Source organism: Acomys minous (assembly GCF_964271855.1).
Source record: "Acomys minous genome assembly, chromosome: 17".
Classification (NCBI taxonomy): domain Eukaryota; kingdom Metazoa; phylum Chordata; class Mammalia; order Rodentia; family Muridae; genus Acomys; species Acomys minous.
The window spans coordinates 30,328,689-30,351,666 of NC_140500.1; the positions used below are offsets into that span (position 1 = coordinate 30,328,689).

At 46.5% G+C, this 22,978-nt stretch overlaps 1 protein-coding gene across 5 annotated transcripts in view; it reads left to right on the top strand.

Annotated features, from left to right (window-relative positions):
* The window catches only part of VGLL4 (vestigial like family member 4), a 122,137-nt gene that overhangs the window by 48,062 nt on the left and 51,097 nt on the right, over positions 1–22,978 (top strand). Inside the window, exon 1 of one of the 5 annotated variants that reach the window (XM_084765234.1) lies at positions 8,658–9,188. The exons of the other annotated variants lie outside the window; for them this stretch is intronic. Within the exon in view, the coding sequence (XP_084621360.1) occupies positions 9,107–9,188 (82 nt within the window). The 5' untranslated portion in view covers positions 8,658–9,106. Of the gene's footprint in view, positions 1–8,657; positions 9,189–22,978 lie in introns of those variants that run through there. 5 annotated transcript variants of the gene reach the window in all.

A 22,978-nucleotide genomic window follows, 5' to 3' on the forward strand; every position in this document is an offset into this window, starting at 1 on the left:
CAGAGCTCTTAACCACTGAGCCATCTCTCCAGCCCCCTGATCTCACTCTTGACAATACTGTTAAAAGGATTAAAATAGACATCGGGCTGGGTGCACCTCAGGGTGCTTCCCTGGTGTGGATGAAGCTCTGCTTGCAAACACCTTCATACTATGCAATAGGTCATCTCCATGCAAAGAAAAATGCCCTTTGCCTTCTAGCCCTCACTATAGAGGCAGTGACAACTCTGGGATAGCGGCAGTGATGCAAACCTGGAGCTGCACCAGACAGTTGTTCTTAGTGTAGTGAGAAAAACTTCAGGAAGTGATCTGCTTACTTTTTGGCAGCAGCATAGTTACCACATGTGTGTGTGTGTGTGTGTGTGTGTGTGTGTGTGTGTGTGTGTGTGTGTGTAGGCTGCCTAGTGCACTGTGGATTGTCAGCAGCTCCCCAGGCTTCATCTAGCCTGTGCTGGCAGCACCCCCAGTTAATAACAAGACAGGGAGGGGGGTGTCTGCCAAATTAACAGACACGGTTTTGATTTGTAGGTGGGAGAATGGCTGAGGGAATCTGCCTCTGAAGTGCTGTCTAAGCCATGACTCTTGGAGGCCACAAGGTGCTTAAAGGACCTTGGCTCTCACATCAGCACTGGCAATGATTTTAGCCCTTCCCCCGCTGGCCCTCTGGGACATTAGCCCCACCCCAGACTCTGGGATAATTAGGATTTGTTACAGTGTGACTATCAGAGTAGCGCTTCTCCAGTGAATGATCCTTGCATAGGATTTCAGGAGACCTGGACAACAAGCATCACTGTGATGAAACACCATGACCAAAGCAACGTGGGGGAGCAAAGGGTTTATTCAGCTTACGCTTCTAGGTAGCAGTCCATCACTGAGGGATGTCAGGGCAGGAACCTGGAGGCAGGAACACTGCTTCACCAGAGACCTCTCTTTCTGGGGATGGTAATTTTTCTCCTTCCCACAGTGGGGTGGTGCGATGGTGGTGGGGCAGTGGTGGTGGTGATGGTGGTGGTGGTGGGGCGGTGGTGGTGGTGATGGTGGTGGTGGTGGTGATGGTGGTGGTGGTGGTGGTGGTGGTGGTGATGGTGGTGGTGCGGCGGTGGTGGTGGTTGACACAGGGCTGTCCTTTACAATCCACTCTGGACGGGAGCTCACAGCAACCCTCCTGGATCAGAGAGTCACACATGCTAGTATTGCAGGCATTAGCTCCACCACACTTGGTCTTTTCTAATTATTTAAGAGGCTGGAGGGATGGCTCAGTGGTGAAGAACACAGGGTTGCAGAGGCCTGGGCTTTGATTCCCAGCACCCACATGGTGGCTCAAAACCTTCGTAACTCCAGTTCTGGTGGCTTGATGCCCTCTGTTAGTGTCCGTGGACACCGCGTGCACATGGCGCACAGCAATACACATAGGCAAAATACCCAGGCATGTAAAATAAACATAAAGCTAAAGGAGCTGGAGAGATGGCTCAGTGGTTAAGAGCACTGGCTGCTCTTCCAGCGGCTCTGAGTGTGGTTCCCGGCAAGGCATGGTGGCTCACAACCACCAGTGATGGAATCTGGCTCCCTCTTGTGGTGAGCATGAAGCAGAGTATTGGTATACATAAAATAAATAAATTAATCTTAAAAATAAAGCTTAAAAAAAAGATGAGCCACTTTTCTGAATATGCACTTTAAGTTTACTTATGCCTTGAGTTCATCTTATAAAGCCTGCTTCCTGTTAGTCATGTGATATCAATAGAATCGGACCTTTATAGTATTTTTGTTTTAATTTTTGGGCCATTTAATAAAGGTGAAGCTATTTCTTTTCTTTCTTTTCTTTCTTTTCTTTTCTTTTCTTTTCTTTCTTTCTTTCTTTCTTTTTTTTTTTTTTTTTTTTTTGAGACAAGGTTTCTCTGTGTAGCCTTGGCTGTCCTGGACTAACTTTGTAGACCAGGCTGGCCGCGAACTCAGAGCGATCTGCCTGCCTCTGCTTCCAGTGCTGGGATTAAAGGCGTGCGCCACCACCGCCCGGCTGTGAAGCTGTTTCTTAAGAGGTACTTTCTGTGACTTGTCTAGCTAAAAACAAGGGCCTTTTGTGTTTGAGAGACAGTAGTGCATGCACACCAGGGACTTAGCTTTCTGAATCGCTCCTGTGATTTAAAATTGGCCCCTAGAGGGAGATGTTGTATTGAAATTTAACATCTTGTTTGAAGTGCTGTTTCACATTGTTTTCCAGATTACGTGAATGTGTGTTAAACCCCCCTTCACTGTGCACAAAATGACCCCGTGTTATTTAAAAGAAATCATCGAGTGTATTCCAAATTGGAACTGGTATTGTTTTGCAGGGAACAAAATCTAAGACATAGGTTAATGATATACTTTGTGAACAATTTTGACAAAATACGTTTTTGAAAGTGTCAGTTTGAGCAATTCTACTTTGCAGAAATAGAGGACATTTTAGGGTTTTTCATTGGAAGAAAGTGCGGTAGAAGGGATTTGATTATTCACATTTACCCTGTTGGTACTTGGGACCACCTGAAATTTGATTCTACCGCTTTCCCCATGGCTCAGGTAAAGGTGATCCTGCCAAACTAGAGTTCAACCTCCAAAGGCCACAGAAAAGTGGAAGGAGAGACTGCGGAGTTGTCTTCTGACCACCCCCCCCACCCCCCCACCCCTCACCCCCGCCAACAGAAACAGAGAAGGAGACACGCTAATAAGAAATAAGAAATTTGATTCCTTCCCCTTCATCACCAACTTGGCAGAAAGACCTACTGTGTGCTGATTGGACTTTATTCATAGTCTGGCAGGTGAGAGCTATATAAAACTCCTGAGTCTTGCATTAGAGCTAAGTGCAGGATTGATCTCAAGTACAGTGGCCTGGACAGCTTAGTCCTCCCTTGGTCATGGCCCCTAGAGGGGATTTTCCACCAGATCTTCAACTTTGCATCCTAAATAAGTCAGTCTCAAATGTTTTTCCTTTTATCATCAGTGCAAGCGACTTGTTTGGTTTGGTTTGGTTTGGTTTGGTGTTTTGAGACAGGGTTTCTCTGTGTAGCCCTGGCTGTCCTGGAATTTACTCTGTAGACCAGGCCGCCTGCCTCTGCTTCTGGAGTGCTGGCATTAAAGTGCATGCCACCAGCGCCTGGCACAAGGTTTTAACTTACAACTCTTTGTAGCGCTGTGGTTGTGGCTGACATGCTGGAGGCCTTGGTCCTATCCTGGCCACCACAAAGCCCAAGCAATACCCCCAACTCCATGGTTTCCTTCTCACAGGGGCCTTGTGGTGACTAAGATAGGCCACGGGTGGAAGTGTCCTGGCCAGGGCAGTGTCACAGATGGTTGTTCATGGTCTGCTGAGGAGTGGCCCCTCTACACAGCAGATATGAGCATTCTCGGTTCTCACACGTCCAACTGTTGGTACTTGGGAACACCAGCTCATCTTCTTCATTTGCTAAAGTTTTGTTTTGTTTTCCCACATATCAGATTAGGCTGAGTTTAATCGCATAAGTGGCGAGGGGAAACTACCTTTAGACAGAAGCCATTGTGTCAACATTGAGCCAGGTGAAATTCCAGAGAACAGTTTGGCGGTGGGGACCTGATGGATCAGGAGGCTTGTGTGTGTTCCCGGAGTCATCACAAAAGTTACTGTCAGACTCGATGTTTCCTTCTCTGCTCACTCCAGTAGAAACATTTGATCCTAGTAAGTGTCTGGAAAGAGCTGTCAGACCCCTGGCTTCTCCTAAGCTGCGCATGCATTTTTCTGACATGGTCTATCTAACTCAGTGGTCAGCCTTCTGGCTGGTGCAGTGGTTTAGTGGTTAGCCTGGGCTTGCTTCTGTGGTGATCGCACCATCTCTATTCCACCAGGAGGCTGGGCAGTAACCAACATTTTAGAGCTCCCATTGTGCGCTGCGGTGAGATTTATACCGGCGAGAGCTGGGGCTTGGTTTTCGTCTTTTCCACAGGTTGTCTACTTTGGTTGTCTGATATCAACTGATAACTAGTATGTGACACAATCAGTGAATAGCAAGAACACACACACACACACACACCACGTAGACATTCGTGTCTGAGGTTATGAATGTTTAGAGTTCCCTGTCGAATTTGCTTTTTAAAGACATCTTCAATCTTGGTGCTTTGAAGGGCTAATTAAATGCTTAGACTTTTACTGTCTTTAGTGACTAAACTTAAAGGATATCCTGCGGTTGGGTGTGGTAGTGCATGCATGGTTGTGGTCTTGGCATCAGCAATGCTGAGGCAGGAGGATCATGAGTTTAAGCCAGCCTTGACTATATATATATATATATATATATCTCAAGTGAGACCCTGTCTTAAAACAAAAGCAAAACCAACACCACTAATATGATACATAGGGGCTGAAGCAGTGGCACAGGGGTTAAAAGCGTGTATGGCTCTTAGGATCAGTTCACTTCCCAGCACCCACACTGGGCAACCCATAACTGTCTGTAACTCCAGCGCCAGGGGGTCCAACAACCTCTTCTGTACTTGCACTCACGTGCATAGCCCCACACCCAGCACACATACACATAATTAAAAATGAAATACATCTTAAAAAGTAACATATGTAGTCCCTTGATTATGTCTTTCCGGAGAACATTGTCTTCCTTTTAAATTTAAAATGGAGGACTTTCTCCCTCACCTTCATTACGTAAGGAAAATACTCCTTGTTGGGTTGATGTGAAATGTGGAGAAATACGAAAGCGTTTAAAGGAGAGGCTGTCTGAGCGGGAATGGTACATACCTTTAATCCCTCCATTTGCTGAGCAGAGGCAGGTGGATCTCTGTGAGTTTGAGTTTAGTTGGTCTACATAATGAGTTCCGGGATGGCCAGGGCTTTAAAGTGGGAGTCTCTTGTTGGAGGGTGGGCGCATAGGGAATGCGTGTGTCTGTGTTTGCTATGCTTCCCAGTCACTCACATGGTTTGTGTGTGTCAGCGTGTGGTCATAAATCTACATGCAGGATTTGGCAAGTATGTTTCAGGCCAGTGTTCTTGTTTTCAGTTGTTCTGGGGCATGACGCAGTGTAGCAGGTGCTGGGGCCCCTGCGTGTTCTTACAGGTGGTGTGGTTACGGCACCACCAGCACCCACAGCTTTAGCTTTGATTAATTTTCTTACTCCAGAGCCTCCCAGGTTTCTACTGTTGTCAGTCGCAGAGTGAGGCTAAGGGTGGTAATTGGTGTTTGGGCACTTGCTGAGCATGTGTGAGGACCTGGGTTGGATCCACAGAAAAGGGTGAGGAGTGCATGCTGCTGGGAATGCTGAGGCAGGAGGATGGCTTGAGCCGCTGCCGCCAGCAGCTAGAACCAACTTCCTAACTAGACTTGACAGTCATTCCTACTGATGCTTTGCATGTGATCAGCCTATGAGATTGGACATGTTTGGCGTCGGTGTTTTAGTGAAGGAATTGATCTGAACTGCAGTCAGGACCAGCATGGTGAGATGAAGGCAGGGCCATGCAGCACGCTCATGGAAGAGGGAGAGGCCGTCTTTCAGTTAGATGCTTTAAAGAGTATTTTATTATTTATTCTCATGTGTGTGCACCCACCAGTGTGTATGAGGCATGTGTGGATGTCAGAAGACAAATTTTGTGAGTCAGTTCTCTGTCCACGATGGGCTCCAAGAATTGAACTCAGGTGGTCAGGCCTGCCGTGGCACATGATGCGGGCCTGGGATTTTATTTAGTTTTTAAATTTTATTATTTTATATTTTGAGTGTGTGTTTCATAGCGCACATGTATGTACAGGTGTAAATGTGTGTATGTATGTGTGGAGGCCTGTTCATGTTTGCTTTTTGTTACTGTGGTAAAACACTGACCAAACTAACTTGTGTGAGGGAAGGAAAGGTATGTTTCAGCTTATAGCCCAGTCCATGATCAGGGAACCTGAGGCAGGAGCTACAGCACAGGCCATGGAGGAACGTTCTTAGTGGCTTGCTTCTTGTGACTTGCTCAGCCTTCTATTGCTGCCTCCCTCCTCCTCCTCCTCCTCCTCCTCCTCCTCCTCCTCCTCCTCCTTTTTTTGAAGCAAGGTTTCCCTATTTGCTCTGGCTGTGGTAGAACTCACTATGCAGACTAGGCTAGCCTTGAATTCAGCGATCGACTTGCCTCTGTACCATCCCCACGCCTGGCTTCAGCCTGCCTTCTCATACAACCCAGGACCCCCTGCTTAAGGGTGGCAATGCTGACAGTGGGCTGGACACTCCCACATCAATTATTAATCAAGAAACTGCTGCCCCTGGTCGCACCACCCCAATACACCCCCCCTGCCCCCGCCCCGCCCCACCAGCCTGGAGGGCAGTTTGATGGAGGCAATTCCTCTTGGAGGTTCCAGCCTCTTCCTAGGTGACTCTATTTCAGGTGACATTTACCAAAACCAACCAATACAAGGATGACGTCAGCTAATTTCTCTGTCTCTCTTTGCTTTTTTTTTTTTTTTTTTTGAGACAGTGTTTTTCTTTGTAGCCTTGGCTGTCCTGGACTCCCATTATAGACCAGGCTGGCCTTGAACTCACAGGGATCTGCCTGCCTCTGCCTCCCGAGTGCTGGGATTAAAGGCGTGCGCCACCACGGCCTGGCTCTCTTTGCCTTTTTTTTTTTTTTTTTTTTTTTTTTTTTGGTTTTTCGAGACAGGGTTTCTCTGTGTAGTCTTGGCTGTCCTAGCCTCACTTTGTAGTCCAGGCTGGCCTCGAACTCACATCGATCCACCTGCCTCTGCCTCCCGAGTGCTGGGATTAAAGGCGTGCGCCACCACGCCCGGCCTTCTCTTTGCCTTTTTAATGATCCTGAAGCTCAGGTTTACTGGGCAGTAAGCTTAGTGATTCCCCATCTTTCTCCTTGCTCCCCAAGGCTGGGATTATAGCACATGCATTGTACTTGCTTTCCATGTGGGTTTTAATGACTGTGTAGCAGACACACTAGTGACTGTGCCATCTCTCCAGCCCTTGTCCTACTACTACTACTAGTAGTAGTAATAATAATAAATAAAATAATAATGAAGAGCCAGGCATAGTGGTACAGGCCTGTAATCCCAGCACTTGGGAGGCAGAGGCAGGTGAATCTCTGTGAGTTTGAGGCCAGCCTGTTTTACAGAGAGAGTCCCAGGACAGCCAAGGCTACACAGAGAAACCCTGTCTCTAAAAACAAACAAAAAGGTAAAGTAATAATAATAAAATACATTTTTATTTATTTATTCAGTGTTTGTGGGTGTGGCCTGCCATGGTGCATGTAGAAGTCAGAGATGAACTCTTGGGGGATTGAGCCAGGTGTTCCTTTCTGTGAACCACTGTGATTAACACTGAGTCATGGAAGAGTGGGTACTAAGTATTTTGTGCATATCTGCATTGTTTCAATCAGGTGCTTAAATTGTTGTTTTTTTTTAACTCCATCTTTTTTTCTTTCTTTTCTTTTCTTTGTTTTTGTTTTTGTTTTTGTTTTTGTTTGTTTTTTTTTTTTTTTGAGACAAGGTTTCTCTCTGAAGCTTTAACTGTCCTGGACTCGCTTTGTAGATCAGGCTGCCTGGAACTCATTTGCCTTTGCCTCCCCATGCTGAAATTCTTCATCTTAAAATCAGTGAATGCAATGAAGTTTTTTCTGGAGGTGTGATGGAGCTGACTTGGCTGTCCACATAGGCCTTGAGACTTGTGGCAGTCCCTCAGCCTCAGTTTCTGCACTGCAGGAGAGTCACTTATGGCAGGTTCCTTTCCTTTCTTAGATGAAGCTGCAGTTCGGTGCTGCTCTGTATTTGAACTTGGGGCATTTTGAAACTTTCCATGATTGGTCACAACCTCTCCCCAGATGGCTTTGGAAAGCAACTGGACTTTACAAATGTATTTTATGTATATGGATGTTTTGTCAGCATGTATGTCTGTGCACCATGTGCATGCAGTGCCCATGGAGGCCAGAAGAGGGTATCAGGTCCCCTAGACCTGGAGTTACAGGTGCTTGTGAGTGCTGGGTACTGAGCTAAGGTACTCTGCAAAAGCAGTCAGTGCTCTTAGCTACCTAGCCACTTCTCTAGCCTGTTCCTTTGCCCTGTGTGTGTTCGTGTGTGTGCGCGTGCACGCGCGTGCGTGTGTGTTTGCACGCATGCGTGTATGTAGTCTGTAGGCCACTCAGTCTTCCCGCCTCGGTTTTCTCCTCTGTAGAAAGATTTGTCTTGGTGCCTTGTCCATCTCTGCAGTTACATGTAACATTGACTTTGAACGTGTGAACACTCGCTGTGTCCCTGGACAGAAGAAAAACCATCTTACAAAGAAACAAAGAAACCTTGTACTAAGCAGAGCACACTCTAGTGGAAGCCCTGGGTTCCCAGCGCCGGGAATGAAGTCACCCGAAAGTTAAATTCCTTGTAGTTTGCTTCCACGGCAGAATTTAAAAAACAAAACAAAAACAAAACACCTTTGTGCTTAGCTCCCCCTTCCCCCTCCTGCCCCCCCCCCCAAAAAAAAAACCAAAACAACCAAAAGCTTGCTGGGTTTTCTTTCTCTGTTTCTACTGGCCTTTGGCTCCTGTGAGGAAAGACTCCTCACTCCCAGCGCCTCACTGTCCCCTCCTCTTTCTGCTTCCTGCTAACTCTGCCTGCGCCTGGAGTCTGATCCTGTGCCGAGGCTCCAGTGAGCATGCTCGAGGCCCCCCCCCCCCCAACCCCAAACAGAGGAAGCTGGTTTACATAGGAGTCATACCGAGCATAGCCAGCATGTCAGTGCAGTCAGCTTGAGCGGGCTGTGAGGGAGCGTGCCTTTGTCCTAAGAAATGTGCTTTGTGTTTTTCTTTTTTACTGCTCTCTTTTTAAACCCCCAAGACAGGCTTTTGAAGACGTATGAAATTATTTTTTAAAGCCGAGTAGAAGACACAATCAGACACTGCCTTCCAATAAGCCCTTGATGGGTTTTGTTTGAGTCTGATTTTTTGTGTATGTGATCTTTTTTTTTTTTTTTTCAAGGAAAAAAACCCTTTTCCATACTTTGTTGTGATCTTGTGAGGCTGGGCCTCTATTTTCCTGAAGTTTTAGGAGAGCCTGGAGCTACTCAGCTAAGACTGAAGTTTGAAACTTTCTCTTGGGGGTGAAAGCAAAGATCTGCTTTTCTTTGCTAGCCAGACAGATAAATGCTGTTTATGAAGATGGACCTGTTGAACTACCAGTACTTGGACAAGGTGAACAACAATATCGGCGTTCTGTGCTACGAAGGTAGATGTTCTAGAATGTACTTCTCTTTTGCATTTGTAATGGCCACTCCTCCTTTGGAGGGGTACTCCGACTTGCTTCTCAACATTTTGATTTTCTTTCTTGGCATGGTGGAGTGCTTTGGGGGGGGGGGAGAGAGAGAGAGAGAGAGAGAGAGAGAGAGAGAGAGAGAGAGAGAGAGAGAGAGAGAGAGGCTGAGAGAGAGGGACCAAGAGACTGTACACCATTTCAGGACAGTTTGCTGGTGCCTGGCAAGGAGGGTGGCGGCAGGAGAGTGCTGGAGAGGACACTTTATTAAAAGTTTGTCTCAGCACACTAGCCAGATCTGACAAGATTGTTACATTTTAAATTATTTTCTCTTTTGATTTTGTTGACATTTTATGTATAGTGAGAAACTTACAGAAACAAGGAAAAGTTAAACATGTGGGTGTTAGAGCAGAGGGGAGGGGCTTTGAGACTATTTTTAAATATATCACCCTGTACAGTATTCTGTGTGTGCTCTTGCTCCGGATTCAGTGTGCTGGAGGAACAACAACAAAAAGCTACAATAAGTTTTTGTTTTCCCGGGGCCATTGTCTTAGACATTGGAGGGTTTTTTTTTCCCCTGGGGTTTGTGGGGCCGACAGGGCCTGGTGTCAGGGAGCCCAGGCCGGCTCTTTGTCTGCCGCTCCATTTCCTGTGCCTGTGCCGAGAGCTGACAGTGAGAAAGGCTCCCTCCAACCCGGGCCCCAGGGCAGTTACACAAGCAGCCAGAAGGCTGAAGAAATTAGAAAATGCCCCCACTGCTAGGCTCTCCTTGCCCACCACCACCCCTTCCCCTGGGCACTCACTCCCTGTAGTATTTTAAGCTGCTCTGGAGTAGGGAAGACGAGAAAACTCCAATTCCATCTTTTGGATTTTTTTTACCTACGTGCGATTTGAGACCAGGGTAATGGGGCTGAGCTGTGGGACTGGACAGGCAGGGAGAGAGTGGGGGCTGCCTGTAAAAAGCACGTAGGAATCAGGGCACATCTTCTTGCTGTGGGCAGCCACTTCTGTGCTTTCTGCCTTAGTACGCCGAGCGGATTGTTTGCTCTTTCGTGAACAGAACTTAAAAGGGGCACAGAGCCCTGTGCTCATGTAAAAGTTTCAGATCTGTTTCCTAAATGGTTGAAACATAACCTTTTCTCTTCGAAGCGTGTGTTAAAATTAAGTCTCTGGAAAGCATCTCATATTTAAAGGAGTTTTGTTGCTTTGCTTTTTAAAAGTAAGATATCACTTTACTTTGACTAGTTTCTTCGACATGTAAGGAGCGTCTCGGCTTCTAAACCCTCCCCCCCTTCCTTCCCCATCGCAAAGGCTGGATTCTCTAGAAGTCACCAGAAATCGCTTCTGGTATTTCATGTATTGTCATAAAAAACAAAAACAAAAAAACCGCATCCTATCCCCAACTAAAGCTAAAAAAATTTTAGTACGATTTCTTTGTCAACAAGTAATCTGATATTTAAAAAACAAACCAGAGTGCCTGGCTGGCCTGGGTGAGGGGCACAGAGACTGCTAGAACCGTGGTTCCTTCCCTGTGTCCTGGGAGGAAGTTGGGCAGCTCCCCCAGGTGGGTGTGTGGTTCGGCGGAAAGTGCAGACGCCAGCAGTTAGCTGTCTTGCTTCCTTCACTGTTTGGAAGAACAGACTTAGACTCTTAGAGCAGTGGATGTGTGGGTTCATAGGCTATCGTCTGTTTAGTTTAAACATCTGCTCCTGTTTTCCTTATTATGAAAGGTAATATTATTCTAACACCAAAATAAATACACAGGAAATGAAGAAAAGGGAAGCAAAGCCCGAGTGGCCCTCAGAGCCAGTTGTTTACGTCCTCTGGTTTCCTCACTGTAAACACCACACACATCTGGTCTCAACTGCCAGGGCCTTGTGAGGGACGGACACAGATCATACACGGGATTCGCTCCTGTAAAAAGTCAGAACACAGTTTAACCTGGGGCGGTGCACTGAGGAGGCAGAGGCAGGTGGATCTCTGTGGGTTCCAGGCCAGTCTGCTCTACAGAGTAAGTTCCAGGACAGCCAGACACCATCTCTCAAATAAATAAACAAACAGAAAGAAAGTTTCTACAGTTGAAATGAGGTGCGCCGTGGTGGTTTCCGTTGAACATACTAGCCCCCCGGCGTTTCCAGGGCAGCCATGAGGAATATGAGTGGCTGGGGTAGGTGGCACTGGATTTCATCCGGGGCACAGGCCCACCTCCTGCCTGCTAACAATCCTGTCAGCTTTAGAAGTGAAGGTGCAGGTGGGGAGCTTCGCTTGCACGGGTTGGTGCTACTACCACAGCCTTGGTTGTGTCAGATGAGCTGTTCTCACCTTAGCAGCTCCCAGGAAGACGGCTCAGCCACTTACCCTGCAGCGTGCAAGGGCTCCTGGGTCTTACTTTTGAATCTCTGGGCTGCCCTCCCTCCTTGAGGCCTTGGGCCAGAACCCACATTAATTTTGCTAAGTCCACCTTCTCCTCCAAGCCCCACTATAGCCCAAACCTGCTTTTGTTTTTTTGCTGTTATTTGTTTGTTTGTTTTTCGAGACAGGGTTTCTCTGTGTAGCCCTGGACTCACTTTGTAGACCAGGCTGGCCTTGAACTCAGAGATCTGCCTGCCTCTGCCTCCTGAATGCCGGGATTAAAGTCATGCACCACCATGCTTGGCTTCCAAACCAATTCTTTATGGCTGAAGTTTCTCCCTGTGTGGTAATCCCATCCTGGCCCACCCTCCATTTCCAAGGAGGATTGAAAGGCCAATCAAGGAAAACAAATAGTTCAATGCAGGTTTGGAGAGCCTGAGATGTTGAAACAGAAAATTCATCTAACCTTTGAGAACCAGTTTCTGCCCTAAAGACAAAGATCTTCGTAGATTTGCTTGTGTTGGTGAATAGGCCCAGGAGCCTCATGGCCGTTTGCTACCACGGCCAATAGCTAACTACTGCATCCTTCCTTGATCTTCTGATTGGTCCCATTGTATCTACAGAAAGTTCACATTTACCTCTGTCTCCATAAAAAGACATAGGTCAACCCCAGCCAGCCCTCCCTCACCTTTCCCCTTTGAACTACTGAGCACACCTTACTGGACTCCTGCCTTGGTGACCGGCACAACCCCATCGGATAGCTCAGGACCCACTGGGGATCCAGAAAGTGGTTTATGAGATTGAACTCATAACAACAGAGAAAAAGTCGGCAGGCCTTCCCCCGGGCTTGTGGCCACTGCCGTATAATGTAGTCTTTAATCGTAAGCTGCTGTGTTTTCTCTAATTAACTGGTCATCACCGAGCCTCCTGGAGCCTCAGGCATCATCTCATACCTTCGCCTTATTTTGGCTAAGGAGACTGAGGCCCAGAGCTTCTCTCTGTTCAGGTGGACTTGGGGTTTGTTGTAGGACTGAGCTGAGGTTGGAGGCCAGGGACCTTCACCCTTCTCTGGGCCTCTTCTTCCCATATTGCCTTTTCCAGCATTACTGTCCCTCTCCCCCCTGTGTCCTCGGGGCTGAGCATGCTGGAGGACAGGGGCAGGTCACACCCCAGCTCACACTGTATTGTCCTGATGCCAGCTGGTTCAGGTTCCAAAGCTGTTAAGGAAGAGCAGTGATGCCAGCTGCAGGTGACCAGACTACTTCTAGAATTTTCTCTCCCTGCCCTTATGGAACATGGGGTGGTTTTGGAGGAGGAAGAAGAGGCCCTGGCTAGAGGCCAGGTCCCCAAGATTGAGTCCTCCAGGAAGCAGAGGAGAGTGGAATGTTTCAAGATGGCTGACAGCCATATTTACATAATTGCTCAGTTCTGAAAACCTAGGTCCTAATAAATGCTCATGGTTGGCATGGCTGTAAACTGCTGTTAGTGATTCTTCAATTATGGGTTAAGAGCCATTAGTGTGTAATTTGGTAGAAGAATTCTCTCCTTTTGATTTAATAGTGTGATTTGTCTTGGGAGAAAGTAAGGATAAATTGCATATTGTGATGGGCTCAAAGCTTCAGAGAAGGGCATGGATCGTTCCTCAGGGTTTAGAACTGCTGGCTGCTTTAGAACATAATTAGCACCCGCTACACCACAAGCTGCATTCAGATCCATCTTCCTGGACTGGAAGGGAACAACATACACACTTGGGCTGCCCAGCAGAGTGAGGCCCTGCAAGTCTGGGCATGGGGCTCTTTTGTTTCTTGCACGTCTACCAGCAACAGGTTGATGGAGCCTAGCTTCATTGTTCTTTGTCTGAGGAGCTCAGAGGAGTTGGAGCCTCTAATGCTGTTAGGTGAAAAGGCCACAAGAGCCAGTCCTGGGGCTGGTCTCCAGCCCTACATGCAGATCCAGATGCACTCTGCCGTGGTGCTTCTGTCACCATTTTATTGTGGAAATTAATTCCATTTCAGCATCTTACAGGGGTGTGTGTGTGTGTGTGTGTGTGTGTGTGTGTGTGTGTGTGTGTGTGTGTGTGTAGGGAGAGAGGGAGAGAGAGAATGGGAGGGGCTTGACCAGAGGAGCCCAGGTGAGTGGTGAACACTTCTGTCCTTGTTCCTCCTAATTACAGGCTGTGCCCGGAAGGTGTGATTAGAGGCTCCTTCCTTCCAGCTCCACGCCCATAATTCTCAATCTCCTTCTGGAAGGATTGTTTGACTTGGCTGTTATCTCTGGGAGCCAGCATTTGGCTTGTTAGAAGTCAGCCTTAGAAGACAGTGTTGTCTCCCTTTGCCTTGTGTTCCTAGGGTGTCTGGGTTCATTGCTGTGAAACAAGTGTTTTTGTTTTTTAAATCATGCCGTATAGATGTAAAGACATCTCTGGCCAGAAAGGTTGCTCAGTGGGTAGAGGTAATTACAGCCAAGCCTGGTGGTGACCTGATTTCAATTCCTGGGACCCACATGGTAGAAGGAGAAAACTGACTCCCAAAAGTTGTCCTCTAACTCCAGGCTGAGTCCTGGACACCCCCACCCCCATCCTCCGACTTCCCAAATAAGTGTAAAAGAAAAAAAAAAAAAAAGAGGGAGGGAGATGTCCCTGTGTCGTGTTCAGAGCCTCTCAGCTTAGTTCTGCTTCACTGCCAGAAAACTGCAGAAAACCGGGTTTTGTCATGAAGAAATTAGATCCAGATTTAGCTCTTTGCTTGTATACAAACGTATTAAAAAAAATCTTCTAAGGGAATGTTCCTGGCTGTATCTGCTTCATCTCTATGTATTTAATGTTGATTTAATGGCAGTTTATATTTAATGCTATTTGTGTATTTAGCTCATGGTAATTATTTCTTGCCTTGCTCAGCAGCGCAGGTCTGTAGTGTGAAGCAGGTCTCCTCCCTTTTTTTTTTTTTTTTGAAAAAGAAGTCGTGAGTTAGTAGTCCTCCTGCAAAAGCAAACATACTTTATTTTAAAAATGATTTTTCCTATTTGCACCGGTACTCCCCTGCACAATCTTGCCTGCCTCTCACTCCCCAAGTGGATGTTACACACTCTCTAAGATAATTTTTATTTCTTTTATATGCACGTGTGGGTATGAGACCAATAGAGGCTCCCCCATGGAGTTGGGGTTACAGGCAACTGTGAATACCGATATGTGATCTGGGACACAAACTCCTGTCCCCTATAAGGGCATCTTCTTAAGTATAACTACCTCCAAGCTTCAAGTTTTTTGTTTGTGTTGCTTTTTAAAATCACGTGTATGAGATGGGCAAGGGTTGTGTGTGCCAGGCACATGGGCGGAGTCAGTTTTCTCCGTCCGCCTTCACGTAGGTCGCAGAGCATTGGCTCGTGAGTCAAGCACCTTTCCTGCCGAGCTGCCTGCCCACCGGTGTTCTAGAAGTTCTGAGAATTCTTCCTGCTGGTTTGCTTTCCTGTACTGACTTTTTAAAACGTTTAAAGTCTTATTTGTAAATATTAGTGTGTTTGTGTGGAAGGGTGCCTGTGGAGGCCAGCAAAGGTGGTTGGATCTCTGGAGCTTGTATTTACTGTTTCTGAGCCGCCTGATGTGGGTGCTGGGCTGCAAACCCTGGAAATGCTGTAAGCTTTCTTAACTAACTGCTGAGCCGTCTCTGCCACTGTGTCAACCTTAGATTTCTGTGGATCGCTTTAATCTGGCCTCACGTAGAATATCTTTCAATATTAACAGTGTGAATCACTGCTAGTTGAAAGAATGTTTATTTACCCTAGATAAAAGTAGAAAATCTCACAGGGTGAAGGTGCAGGCCTTTAATCCCAGCACTTGGGAGGCAGAGGCAGGTGGATCTCTGAGTTCAAGGTCATCTTCGTCTACAGAGTGAGTTCCAGGACAGCCAGAGTTACACAGAAAGAAACCTGTATTGAAAAAAAAAAATAGCCCATCTTCCAAAAGAGTAGAAAATCTATTTTATTTACTTATTTATTTTTGACAGGCTGTGTAACCCTGAAACCCATTACGTAAACCAGGCTGGCCTCAAACTCAGAGAGTTTGCCTCTCTACCTCTGGAGTGTTGGGATTAATGGAATGTGTATCAGCATACCTGGACTGTAAATGGATTTTTAAAAACATTGTTTTGTTTGTTTTTTGTTTTTTGTTTTTTTCAAGATGGAGTTTCTCTGTGTAGCCTTGGCTGTCCTGGACTAGCTTTGTAGACCAGGCTGGCCTTGAACTATATTTTAGATTATGTGTGTTTCTGTGTGTGTGTTTGTGCATATGAGTGTAGTACCTAGGGAATCCAGAAGAGAGAGATGAGCTGGAGCCCAGTGGGTTGTGAGCTGCCCTGCGGGTGCTGGGGACTGCTGGGTTCCCTCCCAGAGCAGCCAGTGCGCTCTCACCTGCCGAGCCATCTCTCCATCCCTAGCAAATGAACTTTTTTGTTCTGCTGTTCTAGCTCTATGTAATTGGAATTATTCTGTATGCCGTCTTTTGGGGGTTGTGGAATACGCTGAGGGTGGAGCCCAAGCGCCTCACACATGCACAGCACATGCTCTAACGCTGAGCTCTTGTGTCTTAATGGGATCTTGCAAAGTGGTTCGAATGGCCCAGAAGCTTTGCCCCGTTTCCCATGGGCAGCCCGGTTGCACCGCCTCAGCTCTAGGATTGACTCCACCTTCCTGCTCATTCACTAGCTGATAAATAGCCCCTGATGTTCTAGTGGAATTTCCCCCAGCTAGGATTGCATTCGAAAGCCCTACCACCCTTTCAAGCCCTTCCCCACCCACTCTGACGGGCCGCCCTGCATCGGTCTGGAGAGTGCGGTTGGGTGGTACTTGTGGTAATGCCTGGCTCCATTGGGACCCGAGTTGGGAGACTGCTTGAAGCTGACATGTGTGACAGGTCAGCTTTGCTGCAACCGCCTTCTGTGGGCTGAGGAGACAGAAGAGCTTAGACAGAGGCAGTAGCCAAACAGTGCTCGGCTTTGTGGGGGGCAGGAAGGGGGCACTGTTTTCAACAGAAGCTCTGGCTTATTCAGGGTTCTCTAGAGGAACAGAACTTATTGACTCACTCACTCACTCACTCTATCTATCTATCTATCTATCTATCTATCTATCTATCTATCCGTCTATCTACCCATCCCTCCCTCCCTCCCTCCCCATCTATTGGATTTATTAGAGTGGCTTACAGGCTGTGGTCCCGCTAGTCCAACAATGGCTGTCTACCAGCAGAAGGTCTAAGAATGTAGTAGTCGCTCAGTCTACAAGGCTGACTGTCTCAGCTGGGCTTCAGTACACAACATAATCCCATTGAAGTGGGCTGTGATGCCAGTGAAGGGATGGACTTGCTAGTGAGAGCGAGGGCAAGAGCGAGCAAGCTTTGCTGTTTCCATGTCTTTTATATAGGCTGCCAGCAGAAGGTGAGGACCAGATTAAAGGTGGATCGTCTCACCTCAGAAGGTCTGAATTAAAGGTGGATCCTCCTACCTCGACGATCAGGATTAGAAAGGATCCTTCTCACTTCAAATGGTTTAATTAAGAGAAAAAAAAAAATCCCTCACAGGTGTGCCCCAGCCATTTTATTCTAGATGTAGTCAAGTCGCCAACCAGGAGTAGCCCTCACAAGCCCCATGCCTCTGCTAAAGTTATGAAGGAAGAAGCGTTCTCTGTGTGCATTGTTCTCAGTCTTCATCTTATGTCTGTTTCACATGAAAACAAGGGCTTGTTAATTCCTCTTGGCCAATGATTTGACTTTAATAGAACAAACTCTGGGATTTAATGTTTTCATGCAGACGTGTGCTGCCAAGCCGTTCGGTAGAGTTGTTTACACTACCCATAATCCAGCTGGGCAGTGTCCATATTTCTTCCCTGATAAGTTAAGGGGACCATGAGTGAAGTTTTTGGACAAGTTTTTCTCATCTTCTATTATTATGTGGTTGCACCAGCCAGAGTCGGGGCTGATTCAAATTTTTTATTTTATTATTGGCCACACTTTACCTGTGTTCTTTCATTCTTACTGTGCATTTTAAAGACAATTTTTAATGCATTTAGTGTGTGTGTGTGTGCATGTGTGTGCTTGCACAAACACCGCAGCTTTTGTGTAGAAGTCAGAGGACGTCTTGCTTTCCCACCTACAAACTCCTTTAACTCTCTCCCTCCTCCCTCCTCCCTTCCTTTCTTTCTCTCTCCCTTCCCTCCTTCCCTTCCTTCCTTTTTCCTTCCGGCTCTGTGAAAATCTAACTCACCACTAGGTTCACACTCACGCACTAGGCTCATGGTCCCAGCCTTGTGGGTCTCAGGCTTTAAGAAGTTGTTCCTCTTCCTTCCTCTCGTGGCTCTTTCTTTATGCTGTATTAGCTCACAACCTCACACCCTTCGCTGTGCCGTGTGAGCCCCTGCAGCTTTAGACTCGGCCTTTCCGTCCAAGTTACAAGAAGGAAAAAGTCTACTTAACCTCCACTTTCTTTCTGCCTTCTTGCTCCTCAATTCACTATTATCTGAATTTTTTAAAGAATTAGTTTTAGAGAGCTGGGCATGGTAGCAAGTGCCTTTAATCCCAGCACTTGGGAGGCAGAGGCAGGAGGGCCTCTGTGAATTTGAGGCCAGGCTGGTCTACATAATGACTTCTAGACAGACAGGACTACATAGAGAGACCCTGTCTTAAAAAAGCAAACAAACAAGAAGAATTATTATTTTTTTTCAAGGCTGAGGAGGTAGCCCAGTGCTTAAAGGGCTTGCTGAATAAGCCCGAGGACCGAAGTTCAGATTGTTAGAAGCTATGTAAGTGCCAGGTGGGCATGGTGGCCCGCTAGTGAGACTAGCCACGTTGGTGAGCTGCGTTTGATTGAGAGACTCTGCCTCAAATACTAATATGGTAGAGCGATTGAGGGTCCCTGTTATCAACCCCATGACCCCATGATACAACACACGTGAAAACAGAAGAAGGATTTAAGCGTATTTTGATCGCATATGTTAATTATGCTTGTTAACTGAGTCCACTATGATACTTCAGTGCATGCACTGGGATCGGGTATCTGTTCCACCACCTCTTTGGAACTCCTGGATAGGTCATGGAGTGATGAGAGTGGTCTGCTTACTACACTTTTTGTAGTTCTTGTCTGTGGGACTTGGGGCTTCCCTGCTAGGCTAGGCTGGCTGACAGGGAGAGCATCTTGTCTCGGCCACCCTGTTGGCTGGGATACAAAGCCATTACACGGCTCTTTAAAAAGGATGTATTTTCATGTGTTGGCTTGCATGTATGTCTGTGTGTCACTTGTGAGCGGTGCCTGTTAGGGCTAGAAGAGGGTGCCAGATGCTCTGAGACTGGAGTTACAGATGAGCGTGAGCCACTACATGGGTGCTGGGAACCGAACCTGGGTGCTCCGCAATAGCGACACGTGCTTTTAACCGCTAAGCCATCTTTTCAGTATTCACTCTCCCAACTTAGGTCCTCTGGCTTGCACGTACTCAGCCAGCCCAGACAGCCCCAGCCTCAATAACTAGAGGTTCTTTCTTTCTTTCTTTTAAAACAAAACATTATTTTTATATGTGCACTTGATTGCAGTGCCCGCAGAGACCAGAAGGCTTCAGCTCTGTCTCGGATTGGAGTTCCAGGCAACTGTGAACCAACTGATGCTCAGCCATCTCTCTAAACCCTAACCAGGCTTTCTTAACTCTTTGAAGGTTGTTCTAGGAACAAAGCAAGCAGAAAGGGAGGCATATAAGTGAGGTTTGGAAAATAAGGGGCAGAGAAGCTCAGCCTGTTCGGGAAACACTGCTGGGGGCTGTTTGGAATGCCGTTCCCCTGCTGGCCCCGATGTCTAGTCTTGACGTTGGTCCACCTGTTAACTGTGACCTCGTTGTTTATGGGAAGTCGCTTCTGCTCAGTCGTGTGCCAGACACTGTTTTATGTGCTGGGGATACAGCTATTAACCCGACATACGAACCAGCAGATGGTAGCCTAAGTGCCAGCAGGGGAGACAGAGCAGGTCAGTGCAGAAGATTAGGGCAAGTGCCACCGTTACAGGCTCACGTCTGTGAGCTGATAGACTGTTGGCAGTAGTCGTGTGCGAACTTGAAAAGTCACTGTTTTTGTTTGCAAACTGTAAAACATAGAGATAAGTGGTTTTACCCTGGCCCCGTGAAGGCTTTAAAAGTATATGAAGGAAACACTAAACAAACTCATTGGAATCTTAAAAGTTTGGGGTCTTTTATTTGATTTATTAAGTAGGGCCATAGTCTTAGCCGTTGCATGTATCTGTGGTGTTAGGAAGTAATGTTTTGTGTGTGTGTGTGTGTGTGTGTGTATGTGTGTGTGTGTGTGTGTGTGTCACTATCAATTTTTTATTTAAAAAAAATCATGTGATTCATTAGGACTCCGGTAGGAACAAAACATACATATTTAGGACATGAAAATTCAGTGAATTAAAGAAGTGTCAAGAATGATTAGTCCTATATTCGTCTCAGACTTTAAGAGATAACGCCTGACGCTTTTAATCTTTCCACTTCCTGTTCTGCGTAGACGGCCAAGGCTTGGGCGGTAGGGGTGTGATACAGACATTTCTCCAAAGTTTCTTACTGTCAGCCTCTGGGTTAATTTCCACCTACTGCACAAAGCTTCTCTGATGAGGGCTGGGTGACGGACCGGGCAGTGTGTATAGCAGTTTGTCATTAGAAGTCAGTCATGAGGTTTGCTTGGCAAAATAATAGTGTTAGGTTTTGTCCTAGGCCTGTGGCCTGTGTAGTCTCAGGTTCTTGGCGACTTCAGCAGCGGCATGTATGGGTTGCGTCTCACGGAGTGAGCTTTGAAGCCAGTGAGAACGTGGTTGGTTACTCCTGTAGCACTGTGCCACAATTGCACTGGTATATCTCACAGGCAGGCCACTGCAGTCTGTAGCTGGGTGATGTTGATGATTCCCTTTCTTGTCAGTTTCAGAACCATGGATGCTCTCAGTAGGGGTGAAGCTTGTAGGTGGGCACCAGCTTGACTTCTCCATATTTGATGTCATAGTGTTGTCCTCACTGATAGGGCCTTACCATCATGGTGGTGGTGGTGGTGGTTCTTCCTTTTTTCTTCCTTTTTCTCTTTCTTTCTTTCTTTCTTTCTTTCTTTCTTTCTTTCTTTCTTTCTCTCTTTCTCTCTTTTTCATTTTTCAAGACAGACAGGGTTTCTCTGTGTAGCCTTGGCTGTCCTGGACTCACTTTGCAGACCAGGCTGGCCTCGAACTCACAGATCTCCTCCTGCCTCTGCCTTCCGAGTGCTGGGATTACAGGTGTGCCCCACTGCGCCTGGCTTGCCTCACCATCATCTTGTAGGCAGCAAACAATCGCCTTGGCAACAGGTTGTGATATTTGTGGGGTTTTGTGGGACTCCCTTGGCCAAGAACTCAGCAAGATGTAATTCATTCTCAGCAGTGGAGGTTTTACTTCGTGGCGTAAGATATCTAGTCGGAGCACTGTCTTCTCTATTATTGGGTGATACCATTTAGATCCCTTTCCTAGATGTTTTTATATTTTAGGAAGCTTCTGAAGCAGGTTTTCAAGTGGCCTTTAATGTTAGTTATCCTTTATTCCCGTCTTTCAGTTCCTGTGAAATTCTACTTTCTCCTTTATCTCTCCATAATCCTATATTTTATTTGCCCTTTCTAGGAATATTTTCTCCTTTTTTCTGGTGCCTTACTAGGAACCCAGACCTACATATCAAAAACGTAAAAGCTAACATTCACATATAAGAGAAAGCATGCCTTTTGAGGTCTGGTTTACCTTACACAGGATGATTTTTTTTTTCTCCCTGATGGATGACTCAAGGAAACAGTATCTTCCAGACACAACAGGACTGATGCACATGTGAACTCACAGAGACTATGGAAGTGGCCACAAGACCTGCACAGGTTCAAACCAGATAGGGTCCCACTCCTAAATAGGAAACTACCTGCAATTGATACCCATTGGCAGAGGGAAAATCAGTTTTCTTCAGCGGCCTATATCAACCACTCACCAGAGCAGGCCTCATGCCCAGCAGCAGTTTGCCAACACAAAATGAACTCAGTGGTATTTGTAAACTTTTTGTTTTGTTTTGCTTTGACTTTTTTTTTTCCCCCTGTAATTCTTTTGCTTCTTTGTTTTGATTTTTGGTTTTGTAATTTTCTGTGTTTGTATGCGTTTCTTTTCTTTCTTTTTTGAAAGAGAAAAAAGAACATGAAATTGGATGGGTAGGGAGGTGAGGAGGAGTGGGGGGAAAGATAATGCCTCAGTGGGAGGGTATAGTAATGCTCCTTGTCTAAAGAACTTACTTTAAGATGCCATAGTTTCGGGGCTGGAGAGATGGCTCAGCAGTTAAGAGCACTGGCTGTTCTTCCAAAGGACCTGAGTTCAATTCCCAGCAACCACTTGTTGGCTCACAACCATCTGTAATGAGATCTGGTGCCCTCTTCTGGTGTGCAAGCACACAAGTAGGTGGAATGCTGTATAAATAATAAATAAATAAATCTTTAAAACAAAAACAAAAACAAAACAAAACAAAGAAAGATGCCACAGTTTTAGTGTTTACCAAATGGGATGCCAATCCCAGGCTTCCCTTAAATGCTGGGCGTGGCTCTCCACCCGATTAGCGTGCCTTCCTACTCATTCCTTGCACTTTTATTGAGATGTCATTAAATGCTCAAGAGAGGGCTTTATCACTGTTTTCCTTTCTGTTTTATCAAAAATAAGATCATATTAATGCCGGGTGTGGTGGCGCACGCCTTTAATCTCAGCACTGGGGAGACAGAGGCAGGTGGATCACTGTGAGTTTGAGGCTAGCCTGGCCTACAAAGTGAGTCCAGGACAGCCAAGGCTACACAGAGAGACCCTGTTTCAAAAAACAAAAACAAACAAACAAACAAACAAAAAAGTCATATTAAGTAAAAATGTTGCTTTTAAAAGTGCAGTTATAGTTTCATTGTTTTGTGTGTGTGGATGTGTCGGGGTCAGAGGACAACTTTGCGGAGCTGGTTCTCCCCTTCCACCTGGTGGGCCCTGGGTAATCAGGCTTGGTTATCTATCACCTTTCCCCACTGGTCCATCTTGCTGGCCCATCAAGTTAGAAGTTTGATTTTGTTGTTCCTGTGAGAGAATGATCTGTGAACTGGGAGACCTGAGAGCCGAGGATGGCTGGAGTCTGATTTTGCGGCTGGCTGCGATGCCAGTTTGTGGAGGGAGTCGTCTGGCCCTTGAGTTAAAAGCAACTTTGTGTGGAGCTTCCTAGCTCTGGTGGATCATGATAGGCGTGCACAGAAAGCTCATCTGGGGCTTTTGTTCAGGGTCAGCATTTGGGGAACTTGGCCATGACCCAGTTTTGGTTATGAGTGGTTGGGCCTTAGCATCTCCAGACTGTACCTTCTGTTTTCAATAGTTTTATTTATTTTGAACAG